The following is a 13,149-nucleotide window of genomic DNA, read 5'->3' on the forward strand; positions in this document are numbered from 1 at the left end:
CACATAGCTTCTTTTTGTATGACATGTTTTTTGTGGAACAGAAAGACATAAGATCATGTCATATTGTCCCATTTGTGTCAGGCTCACGGGTCCGTGGAGCTGAGCTCGTTCTGTGAAGGCTACTTCCTGCAGCAGATGCCGGCGCTGATGGAGCGAGAGACCTTCAGGTGTCTGCTGCTGGGATGCCGACAAGGCGGAAACTCCGCCTCCACAGTGGCCCTCAACCAAGGCGACTCGCCGCTGGACGAGCTGGAGGTCACGCTGGCCCGACGGCTGCGCTCGCTCTACGTCACGTCCAGAGTGTGAGGACGCTCACAACGTGCGAAAACAGACATTGTTTCCACGAGCATTTGTGGCGACTGATATAAAATGCTGAGCACACCAGCTGGATGTATTTGTGGTGTACAGAATGTTTGTAAAGGGCTCAGGAAGCTTCTGATGGAAAAGAAAGTGAGGGTGAAATGCAAGAACTGTGAGCCACTGCTGCCCTCTAGCGGGCAAAGCAGTAAATGACTGCCTTGGATCCAGCGGCTCTCCAGACTGAAGCACACGTGGCCATGCTGGACTTGTGGCCTTGTTCCATTTGAACTAAGCAATCATGCAAAGTGTTTCTTTTCATTTGCCCCTCAAAATGACCACATAATACACACTTTCTGAGTTTCTATTTAATGAGGAAAAATATTTGAGAGTATTTAACAGGGTCTTTCCTTTTACTGTTTTTTTAAATCCTTTTTATTATTATTGTTTTCACTGTTTGAGGCACACTCTTAACAGTCCCTTAAGCTTGGCTATGCTGAGACTAAATGCATTGTAGCAACAGAACCATAATATGGGATTTTGGAAAGTTGTCTTGAACATTGCATAATATATACACCAATTGTCTTTTTGGAATTCAGTAATGCATCAGATTGTATACTTACTACATGTTTGCTCTTGCCATGCACCCTCCACGTGACTGGGAAAGATCAACAAACTTGAACTCAAAATATACCAGATGGGGGTCAGCAACATGGTGCCTATGGGCTGTTCTGAAAATAGCTCACTCGTCATGGGGCATTGTGATTTACTAGGAATGTTGTAGAAATTATCGTTTGAAAATACTTGCAGAAATTTACAGAAATAAAATGTTGCATATGGATATTTAGATATATTTTAATTATTGTCAATAATGCAAGAAAATGATCAATGTCTTCACATAGATAAATGTCATTAACATTACTAAAGGTATGTATGACACTTCACCCCTTGTGCCGCCATCTTGTGGCAATTTTATGATCAGTCTTGTTTGTTTTTGTTTGGGCAAGTTTTATGTATCAAACGTACTACTGCTATTGGTACTTGGTAGTGATGGACAAATGAAGCGTCATGAAGCACTTATGATAGTTTTGGACTCCTCTAGATGACACTCTTGGCTTAAAGATGCAGTGGAAATGTAATCAATTTCCATTCCACTAGCCTTTAACCCCCCAAAAATATCACAAGTGCTTCATTTGCGCATCTCTAGTATTTGGTGACTATTCTAGAGTTGAGTCCAGGGCTGGACTGGCCATTTGGCATAAAAGGAAAATGCCTGGTGGGCCGGTGTTTTTGGGGTTGTGCTGTGCTGTACTTTTTTGTTATTTTTCTCCATTCTTATCCCAAGAGACTGGCCCACAATTTAGAGGGACTAGTCCATTAATCCATTTTGAATATAGACAGCAAACTGAACCAACATTAGTCAAAATATCAGTGGCAGAACAATGTGTTAGACAGTTATGGTCAGGAGTCGGGCCAATGGGTTAAGTCAAAATGCCAGGGCCGATTTTTATGTGCCAGTCCAGCCCTGGTTGAGTGGTAGTGAAATCGTCGGAAGAAAAGTTTGAAATTGAACATCCCTGGGATTCAGCACAAGTATGTATTCACGGAAGAAAAAGAGAAGACACCATAACTGAATGATTTAATTTTTTCCAGCACTGATGATGCTCACAGTAGTTTATGTTAATGGGGATTTACATCCGTCTGTTTATTTTCCTGCTCTGGCTGTCTGAATCGCTGACTGTCCTCTGAGCTTCTTGCTTTCCATTTGTAGAAAACAAAAGAGAGTTGGACGTGAGGGTATTGCTTTGTATTGGTAAGTATTGATCTCCCCGTGCCTTCTATGCACCCACATAAGACAGCTCAGACGTCCGAGTCTTCCGTGGAGTGGCACAGAGTGAGAGGCATTGCTCAAAAACGTTGCGCGTAAGATAAAGAGAAGGAGGAAAAGATCAGCGGGTAGGAGGAAAAGATAAAAAATAAAAAAAATAAAACAAATTAAAAGAGGGCCAGAAATACAAGCCAGGATAAAAAGTGAGGGAGGGTCGGCCAACATAAAAGGAAGTTTGATGGTGACTGATCAGCGTAGAACGTTTACATCAAAAGCCATGCAAAGAAAAGCCCATGTTTGACATGCACACAGCAATACAAGCTAAACGTAGAGAGCAGGAATCCCCGGCATGGTAAAGAAGACAATCAACCCCCGTTTTCAACCGTCTATTTACAAAGAGATCAATGTTGTCCTTCTCAGGCCCAGCCTACGCAAACAATAATATAGAAACGGACAAATATCAATAAAAGAGCATTCCCTCTCTCCAAAAAGAGGCTAAGTCTACATTCTTCAATCACTGGTATGTTTTTTTTGTTTTTTTTCACAAGTTCTCTTTACCCTCGTCATTGAGGAAAAAGATTCATCATTCAGCTAAAATTAGATTTGGATTTTCTTCAAATGATGTCCCATTTACAAACACACAAGAGGGTAATAATAAATAACATTCAACTGACCTAACAGCTTTGTTCATATAAATAGTCAAGTTGTAATAAATTAGGAAATGACACCGTGAGATGAATAAATAAGGGCCACAAATACAAAAATAAGCACATGTATCACATTATAATGTTTGTTCTTCTTTTCCTACTGCTGGTAAGTACGTGAGTGGGAGAGAGAGAGGTCTGAATGGACAACTGAAGACAAAGTGCTGCAGAGAACATGAAAGACAAAAAAATTGATCATGTGACCAAAAATACACCGATGATTTCTCCTATTGGCTACCAAAACATCCTGTCACAACGAGAGAGACAACTCTGACTTTGTACATCAGAAATGATCGCAGTCTGTACAACGCAATAAATCATTCATTTGCACATGACCACCCGCCCGGCAACATTGTTAAGACCCCCGACTTCCACTTTTCAGTTCATTTGCAGCAGTGGTGGCATTTCAGGTACAGCCCAAAAAAATACACATTGTTCATCAAAAAAAAAAAAAAAAAAAGCACATTAAAGGAAAAAAACAAAAAAAATACAATCCGGCGAGCGTCCTCCTGCTTGTGTCGTCTCCTTGGTAATACATCCCAGAGTTTAAGTGTGCATACTGGACATGTGCTGGTATGCATGTTGAGTCTCTTAGCAAAATGCTCGTTTTCTGTGGCAAGGATGCCCGGCGGGTACGGAGGGAGGGGGCGGGGGATGATGCACACGAGGGATCGGGAACACCAAAGGAATTTTCTTCTACTTCTACTGTCAGGGTTGGGAGAGATGAAGGTACAAGTCTGCATGAAGGATCTGTTTCCATGGTAACCCAAACCTCAGTCCTCCAAGCGTCTCTTGGGGTGGGAAGATGCGGGGGGGGCGGGGGGTTCACTGGGGAGGGACGGGGACGAGACTTAATAGGTTTTCTGGATAAGTCCTGGGATGAGAAATAAGTGAGGTTAGCACACACACTTTAGCAGCACGAAGAAAGGAAGTGAGATGGCGCGAAGGAGGGATGAGGGTGTGGTGATGGCGTTCCCGATCTAGTTGGAATCTAGCGACTCCTCCCGCAGCGTCAACTTGACGAGCGGACATTTGGCCGCATTGTTTTCCTGCTCCTGCCAGCGGGCGTGCGCGGGCGAGGGGCAGCGCTTGGAGGGCACCTGGCCGTTCTTCTCGTCTGTAAAGAGGTGTCGGATTACGGCAGACGCGTTACTCGGGGTGCCCACGAGGCACGCGGGGGGCGAGCGTGCCAGGGAAGGTAAAGGAAAAATGGGGGAGGAGACAGAACAGCGGGGCACAAATGCTGCGCTGATGATGCTAAAGTGCGGCTCGTGGATTTAAATAAAGGAGGTGGAGTCATCGTTCCAACGTCTGCCTGTAAATGGCACGCCGTAGGGCAAAAATAACACACACAAAAAACAAAAAACTCTTATATACATTAACCCTATAAAGCCAAACGTATCATATTAAATACAAGACATTTTGAGCCCTCTATTTCATGTATAATATTTTTTCCCCTGACGTATATGATCTGATACATGCATTGCATGGATCATCCATTAGAGGGCAGTATCACCCAGCTGATGGCTTTTCCAGCGACCTTGCAAGATCGCCCCAATTGAGAAAAGGAAAGACACCTATACTGTTAAACAGTGGGAAATTTTCTTTCTGATTTTTGGAAATACTAATATGTTAATATGTTGGATATGTCTGTTTATTATTATAATTTTCACAGTTATAAATGTACACATTTAAAGCATTGTGACCGAATGCATCAAATATGACACAAATCAAAAGTCATATGTGGATGATTTAAAAATAAATAAAAATAAAATATTTTTTGTTCGTTTGTTCAAAAGAACCAATAAATACTCTAACTCATGTATTCCCAAAAACGTATAAATATGTAATATATATATATATATATATATATATATATATATTACATATTTATATATATATATATATATATATATATATATATATATATATAATTTTAATGTTTTAAGTGTCCCAAAGATGTATTTATACGTTTTATATGCTAGAGCATACAGAAGGCTTTGATGCAGCCTCTCAACTGCAAAGAATGGTTGAAGTTATTACACAAAAGGCCAGCAGGTGGCAGCAGAGCATAAGAAATGAACCAGGAACATGTTGTGAAAAAACCCTAAATTACTCAGATATTTCAAGTAGATTTGTGAATAATGATGGAACTTAGCTATATTCTAATGCTAATTGCTGAAAAACTGAAACAGATTGGAATAAAGAGACTTTAATCTTTCTTTTGGTAAGTTTGATGTTTTTAAGGCAATATAACACAATATTCTGTGGGCCTTGCAAAATCCGTCAAAATCCAGTAAAACAGCCGGGGGTGGCGGGGGGCGGGGGTGTGGTGGGTTCTCATATATTTCATGGTTCATGCTTTATAGGGTTAAAAAGGGGGGAAATAAATGTACTTGAATAAAACCTCTCACACCAAAAAAGTCAGCCTCAGGAAAAAAAAATACACTCGTGCAAAAACCTCTCACGCACTAAAGGACACACATAACATCGAAAACATCACACAAACTCACCTAAAAATCTTACACAAAAATTTAGACCTGTCCAAAAACTCTCAAACTCAACAAAAGCTCAATCCTGCCAAAATACTCTCACACTCAACAAAAGCTCAATCCTGCGAAAATACTCTCACATCAGCAAAACAAACTAAAAGCAAATATTCACCAAAATGGTAAATGGTACTTCATTTATATAGCACTGGTCCACCTTAAAAGCCCTCAAAGCGCTTTACATTCGACTACCCATTCACATCCTGATGACGCAGCATCAGGAGCTGACACTCACCCCCCCAAAAAACTCTCTCAACCAGAAAAAAACCCTCACACTGACCAATAAAAAGTTAAACCTGACAAAACACTCTCACATAACCAAAGAAACTCATTCACCAAAAATACACTCATCAAAAACACACACAAAAAAACACCATGCAAAAAAATTAAAAATCTCACGCTCACAAAAATATCCCTCACTCACACCAAAACGAAACTCACATTCTCACCCATAACTCACATTTAAACTAAGACCTCTCACACTAAACAAAAAACTATGAAGCCCCTAAAGTGACATGGGAGAAATAAAAATAAATTAATATGTTTCTCGTCCGGATAAGAAACATATTTATTTATTTATTTTTCTTCTCCCATGTCACTTTAGGGACTCCGTAAAAAAACGCTTCACATGCATAACTCAAAACTTTCATATACAATAAAAAACCCAATCACACCAATCTCAAACAATAGAAAAAAAAAACTCAATTACACACTACAAGAAAAACAAAACTCCCCTCTGGATGTTACTGTATTTTCAGTTTTTTATAGGTTAGATGTTCCTGCGACTCTCCGGAACGACTTATACTGTACATGTATAAACTAGACCTTGGGGGTTAATATAATTTCACAGACAGCCACAAGGGGACACTCTCGATTTATAATATAATAAACTATACACCCTGTATACTTAATACGACTTATACTCCAGTGTGACTTACGTATGTTTTTTTCCTCTCTAATTAACTATTTTTGGCCTAGTGCGACGCAATACGATATGAACGAGAATGTGATAAGTTATTTGTGTGCTGCAGTTAGCTGGCAAGCAGTCCACTGGTGGAGGACGAGCATTACAACATGGATGGAAGATCTGATCGATCACGTCTTAAAGAAAGTGAGGCAAAAATGTTCACACTGCTCAAGTGAAACATCTGCAGGAGCTGCTGATTGAGTCTCAAGTAGTCTGCTGGCCAAAGAAGCGAGAGCGAGGTAAGCAAGACTGCAGCAACATTGCAATCAAGACCTTTTTTTATCTGGTGACTTTTCATACTGATTTTGTGCCATGATTTCTGCCTAGCAACAAAGTTTCCAAGTAAAGCTGTGAGACATCACAATGAAAGCCAATCAGAGCGATTGTGGGCTCAGCGTAAACCCCACGTGCAATTTTATTTCAATTGTTTTAATGTAGGTATTGCCATTGAAAGCGATACAAGATTATGATAAAATAGAGAATTAAGTTGAAATATTGAACTCCGCATGTTGTGAATGTATCAGTTTGTGTCAACTATTGACATGAATCTTCACATTTTAACCAATTAAAAAAAAAACTGAGTGCATCTCCTTCTGTGAATCTTAGTTTGACTGTGGCCCCGCCTCACCTCAAAATAATCTTTGGAGATTAACGACATAATGACAAAAATTGATGAGGCCTTTTGTTTGAAAAAAAAAAAAAAGATGTGCAAAACCACTTCTTTGTGTTCCTGCTATCAACAGCAGTTATTTTTGTTTTAAAGTCCCGCAGCGGGAAAGCTCTAAAGGTGTGATGGGATGAGTTTAATGTGAGTACGATTTATTGCTCTGCGCATATTGACCTCATTAAGATGTGAAGTCATTTCGATAAATCTTGGACTAACACGTCAAAGGTGCACTTTATGTTTTGCAATTGACACGCCATCATGCTCACAACATTTTCACTGCTACTAATTGCCCGACGTGATCTTATGGAAGTAACTCATTTAATTTGGACCAAGGCCGTCGTCTACTAATTAGAAACACATTTGAAAATATTACAGCTAATCCATACAGCTGCCCGTGAATGCTGATCCAATTAAATTCTGTATTGCGGCCGTGCGCTTGTAGATTACAATATGGGTTGCACACATGAAAAAATATTAGCCATTAATTGTTCTAACTGGGAGGATTAGACAACGCATGGTTGACCACACTGGCGAGGAGTTCTAACTGTAACGCTTCTGTATTTTGCCCCTTGTATAAAGACGACTAACACTAATAATTACAAGATCAATACATTCTGCCTTCCAGAAATTCCACAGCAATTTTCTAATGCAAAATATGTGCTTGTTGTTTCAATAAAGGTTGGCAATTCTGGTCGAAATTGGATAGATGGCACTCATGTGTTTCCCGATCTCGCCAGCAGGGAGCGCCATTGCTACAAGAATGTCAAGTCAGGCATACGCAAGCTTCAAAAGAGACGCTGCGAGAAGAATATTGTTATGTGTTGCCATTCAGCTGCTTACAATCAAACATTTAACTAATGCGAAACACAACAACAAATCTCATGTGGAGCACAACGCCAATCATCTACTTGGGAGTCTAGTACATAGCACGTTTGCCCTGGTCCGGTGTCGTTGTGGTGTTGCCATGGTGACAAAGCCTCCATAAGAACACGAATGGCCTTTCCATACCTTCCCTGTAATTTTCACGAGCACACATTTTGACGCTGGCAGAATGCTGTGAAGCCGAGCTTATGGCTTGCAGAGGCGGAGCGTGAGCGTAATGCTGATGTGGGCTGGGTGGGAAAAGATGAGGGGTTGTGGGGGTTGCAAAAAGGGGAAGCTACTCACCAGACAGCTGCTGGACTCCAGGCTGGTCATGTGTGCTTAACAACTGGCTCTGAATGGTCTCCACTACCCGCTTGAAGCGCCGACTGGGTCCTAGAACGCACACACACAAACCCGAGCAAGAAGAGACAGTTGGTTGGCTTTCGGGAAACACTCGTGAGCTGAAGAGCATCTCAGCTGACTTTGGGCGACGCATACGGATCCCCAGCCAATTGCGGGGCCAGAAAGGCCAAATAGTGTGAGTGTTATGTTACTGTGGGGCAAACGCGGCGCAACCTAGAGAATTGCCGAGGGCGCCGAGCTCAAGGGGGTCCCGAGAGACGGCTGACATTTGCCCAAATCAATGACAAAACAATAGCATTGGTTTAGAAGCCGCAATGGAAATCCCTCGCATTGGGACCCTTACTCGCTGTTGCTGACTGGTGGCTGGGAACAAAGCTAGACACGGCAATGAGAGGTCAGCGTTCGGGAATCTCCCAAGTGGGAACCCCTACTAGCAGGCTGGTCGTCAAACACACGGATAACAAAATGAAGGTAACTTATCACTCAGGGTAAACACAACAAAACACAAACAAAAAAATGAGCTTATAGTTAAAATATGTGATAATGGGAATGTGTAATGTGTTTACATTACTAACATTAGTTAAAAAGGGGAAATCAAATTTAAACATTTCTTGACAATAATATTTGATATGTGACCTTACTAGACATAACATTCGGATAAATATTACATTTGTAGAATATTTGTTAAGCTGCAAAAGCTAGCTCTTTATGTCCATTTCAGGGGGCGGCCATTTTGCCACTTGCTGTCAACTGAAAATGACATCACAGTTGCTCAGGCAGCGACCAATCACAGCTCGCCTGTTTTCTGAAGCTGAGCTGGGATTGGTTGTTACCTTAAGCAACTGTGATGTCATTTTCACTCGACAGCAAGTGGCAAAATGGCCGCCTTCTGATACTGATAAAAACAGCTGGATTTTGCTGCTTAACTCATACAGTATTTAAACTAGTGGGGCTGCATAGATTATATTATTTTTTCCCGGGTTGACTTTCCCTTTAAACAATAGACTAGTTAACAAATGTGTTGAGACATATCAATATAGACCTGTTTGAATTTACACAGGTTCATTGCTTCTACTAGCAGAATAACATTTGTTGCCAGATGTTCAAATGGATGCTAATCTCAAATACTGGTTATTCATTTTGTGTGTCAATTATTTGATCTAATTTATATTTGTTTATTCATCATCATAGTTTTGTTCTGGGGGAGCGCCACAGAGGTCAAGAAACACCCTAAGCATGTAAAAATAACATTTCTTCAATTACAAGCACTTCACTAGAAGTACCTGCCCCTACTTCCGTGTGTGCATGTGCGTGCGTCTTTGTCTTTGCTACATTGTGGGGCCCATAAACGTGCGTTTGACTACCATTGTGGGGACCTACTTGAAATTGTGGGGACATTTTGGTGCTTCAAGTTCAAACCTCTTTTTGAGGGTCTTGGTTTTAGAGATTAGGTTTGAATTGGGTTATGGTTGAGGTTGAGGTAAAGAATGGGGGTAGGCAATAATTTTTGATGGTTGGGGTTAGGGGAAGGGGCTAGGAAATGCATATGTCAATAAGATGGCCCCACAAAGATAGCACCGTGAGGGTGTGTGTGTGTATGTAGGTCTGTGCGTGCGTTAAAGGAAAGTCTTTTTGGGCAGCACATCTGATAAGCTCTCCACGTTTGCTAGATACGATCACTGGCCACAATATTAGTTCAACCCGCACAATGAGATTAAAAAAAATGATGCATCAAAAATGTGACCTTTACAAGGATAAAACTGCTGCATTCTGACAAAAATGCAGTTTTACCTCTGCCAAGGAGGTAATGATTTTTGGTCCTGTGTTTGCAGGATTATTCAACAATTTATATTTACATGAAGCTCCTTTTTCTAAACTAGCCATTTATGATTTTCTTTATCTGCATCTTTAGGCTTTGAGTAGAACAGCATGGAAAGTTTGAATTTATGATGTCATTTTGTCTGATATACATTATTTCATTAGAGATCAGAGCTTCAGCGTGCCTTTCAGATACCAATACCAGTATCAGGATTGATATCAATACTCAACGTCTGCACTCCTACTCAGACTCGACCCCCCCAAAATTACAATTATTAATAATAATCATCATCATAAAAAAAAAAAACTGCCGATACTAGGATACTGAAACACTTTTCAAGCCTGACATATGCCTCCCACGCTGGTAGATTAGGTGCAATGTCAGCGGTTTGGAGATGCAGCATTTTAAGGTTAGTACTTAGCACGGATGACAACACGAGCTGTCCCCAAGTTGAGCAGAAATGAAACACCACCCAAGTGGTAGGTCAAATAAAAAAATATTAAAAAAGGAAGCGATGGTGTGATGAAGTATCACTTTGGTTCTCCTGCTAACACTTTTACAACTAAAATGTCTTCTTTTACAGACTGTATTTAAGTTACAGGAACATTTAGTTGAGGTTAGAAACTTAGAATATTAGTAATGTTACTCTTACATATTATATTTGAGTGAAACCTATGCCATGTTCAAGAAAGGTTTTGTGTTTCTGAACAATATTAGACCTGATATTGCTACCACTGATGAAAACACCAAACTTCTAGAGTAGGCGTTCATGCAAAATCTGCAAAACTCAATTCAGCGTGCTCTACTGGGCTAACTTTATTGAACTGCTGTCTATGACAGAAAATCTTTTTGCCAGGTGCCAATTTTGCAATGCTGCTTCCAGATGAAAAAAAAAAAGACAATGACCGGGAAAACATGCAAACTTCACATAGCCAGGAAGCCCTGATCAGAGATTCCAACCCAAAATGTCTGTTTTGCTGGGCAGAAATGCAAATCACCAAATCGCCATGTTTCCTACTAGATCTCAATGTCAATATTTTTACTGTATTAATGCAGCACGACAGTATATAGTGAACCAATGTCATGATTCCAATATGGTATTTTTCTTCCTGCTGGATATGTCACATAGTGGATGTCTGTTCCATAAATAATTTTGTTGCAGGATGTGTGCATACCCCCAAAACTGTAAATTGTATCAGCAGGATACTGGATGTTATTTACTTGTCCGGATTCAACCCAACAAATTGATTGGATAGCTGATGGCATGCAGGTGCATCCTGACCTGAGAGCAGTGTGAAGGTGACGGAGTAGATGCCATTCTCCTTGGTGGCAGCTGTGCTCTCCGTGTAGGTGATGTCCACCTGGAATTTGACCGGCTTCTGGAAGACCGTCGGGCCGGCCGTGGACTTGTATTCTGCTCGGAAACTGGTCTGCGAAATGACGCTGTGGCTCAGGCTTGGGATCTGGAAGTCGAGACCAAAAAAAATAATAATGGAGTTGTCAAGCATGTGAGGGACTTAAGATAATGTAGTCTTCAGTCACCCACCAACATTGCATTTTCCCTTCCTAAAATGAATTTGTAAGCCCAATGAACAAGTGAGTTGTAAAATTGTCACGTTCCGCCACAGTGCCGTGGATGTGTTGACATTCCATTAATGTGAGTGTGCTTCAAGGTCTAATTCCACTGATTCAGGTGCCAATCTCCTGCCGGGAATAGCAGCTAGCACAGCCCGGGAGAGGGATAATAGCTACCTGTAGGGATGGGGGGAACATATTTGACATTGACCTCAGAAGGCAGGCCAAGCTTGCTTGTATTTATTTAGTGACTTTGTTAAAATCTAACTGGGGTGAACATAGGTTCCGTTCAATCACACACGCTGAACGATTTACAAGTGGCATGCTCATGCTACCTGCATTTAGACATATGTATTATACACACCTTAGTAACACAAATACAGGTTCACTATATAAAACTGAGGGTAAAGCATCTACTGGAGAGTCGGCTCACGAATGCCTCTTGTAGTTTTTGTATTGACCTCCATTGAGTTTGCAGTCAGGGGGAAAATAGAAGCGATGAATACAAGCAGTTGGCTGAATTGCTACATAAATCTGAAACATGTTAGCAGACCGTGGGCCCGCCACATACTCATGAGAGGCATATCCAGTCTGCTATTAAAAAGCCGGCAAATAGAGTTACCAGAGCCACACTCAGTAGGGCACAGGAGGGTGATGTGAGAAGAGTTAAGGAGGAGGGACATCAAGAAGAGAAGTAAAGTTCTTTTTTCATTGCACAGTACTCGCTCTGCTCAGCCACGACGCATTAAAGGCATCAGTCGGAACAAGGGGGGAAAAAACAATGGAGGAGAACGAGTATCTGCTGTATTTACTTTTAGACAAGAGCTGTTGGCCACCATATGCAGATACATTTTAATCAGAGTGGAGACTAAGGACAGCAAGAAAAAGGACCACTGCAGCAAAGTAGAGGCTGTGGAGTGGAACACTAAAAGGAGTACAGAATTTGTGTTTAGGCTCTTTAAACAAATCAACGCCCTCTTAAAACAATCGTCGTCTAAGTCATTTTTTCAGATTTTTCAGGAAACAAAAATGAACCATTTGCATCGTGAGGAGAGGATTTAGGCAAAAAAAAATTGGGGGGGCAAAAAAAATGACAGGCAATTATTTCAAGAGGGTGACGAAATGCTGCTTGATTTATTTTTCTTCATTTTATCATGCATATCGTCGCTGCTATGTGAAAAACACTTATGTCCATTGTTGCCATTTTTTTTTAATTTTTAGGATTGAACTGAATGCAGACATTGCAAAATCGTAAAAATATGAAAAATGAAAAAAATGGACTTAAGTGTTTTTCACATAGCAGCGATGATATTCTTAGTTTCTTAGTAAGGTTGACCAATCTAAGGTATGATTTGCCTCATGCCCACAGTGAACTGAGTGAAGCTGGTATGGAAAATGGATGAACATTTTCAATGGCTATTCTTGAACAATAACTTTTCTTCACTGTTCTTGTGTGCGGCGATGACCACTTACCTATACGACAGCGTTGCCTCAATGTCCTCTGAACCTAAGTTAT

General features: G+C 40.8%; 2 protein-coding genes across 7 annotated transcripts in view; one reads left to right on the forward strand and one right to left on the reverse strand.

Annotated features, from left to right (window-relative positions):
• The window catches only part of abtb2b (ankyrin repeat and BTB (POZ) domain containing 2b), a 41,718-nt gene extending 40,580 nt beyond the window's left edge, over window positions 1-1,138 (forward strand). For both annotated transcript variants that reach the window (XM_077567794.1, XM_077567795.1), the window contains exon 17: window positions 82-1,138. In XM_077567794.1, coding sequence (XP_077423920.1) covers window positions 82-306 — 225 coding nt within the window. In that variant the 3' untranslated portion in view covers window positions 307-1,138. The remainder of the gene's footprint in view (window positions 1-81) is intronic.
• A 781-nt stretch (window positions 1,139-1,919) lies between these two features.
• Window positions 1,920-13,149, reverse strand: part of brsk2a (BR serine/threonine kinase 2a) — a 192,665-nt gene continuing 181,435 nt past the window's right edge. For 4 of the 5 annotated variants that reach the window (XM_077567801.1, XM_077567797.1, XM_077567799.1 and 1 more), the window contains 3 exons: window positions 11,341-11,521; window positions 8,180-8,269; window positions 1,920-3,946 (listed from right to left, as the gene is read on the reverse strand). In XM_077567801.1, the coding sequence (XP_077423927.1) occupies window positions 3,810-3,946; window positions 8,180-8,269; window positions 11,341-11,521 (408 nt within the window). In that variant the 3' untranslated portion in view covers window positions 1,920-3,809. The remainder of the gene's footprint in view (window positions 3,947-8,179; window positions 8,270-11,340; window positions 11,522-13,149) is intronic. The other variant, XM_077567798.1, reaches the window with a different exon arrangement.

Source organism: Vanacampus margaritifer, chromosome 6 (assembly GCF_051991255.1).
Source record: "Vanacampus margaritifer isolate UIUO_Vmar chromosome 6, RoL_Vmar_1.0, whole genome shotgun sequence".
NCBI classification, from domain to species: Eukaryota; Metazoa; Chordata; class Actinopteri; order Syngnathiformes; family Syngnathidae; genus Vanacampus; species Vanacampus margaritifer.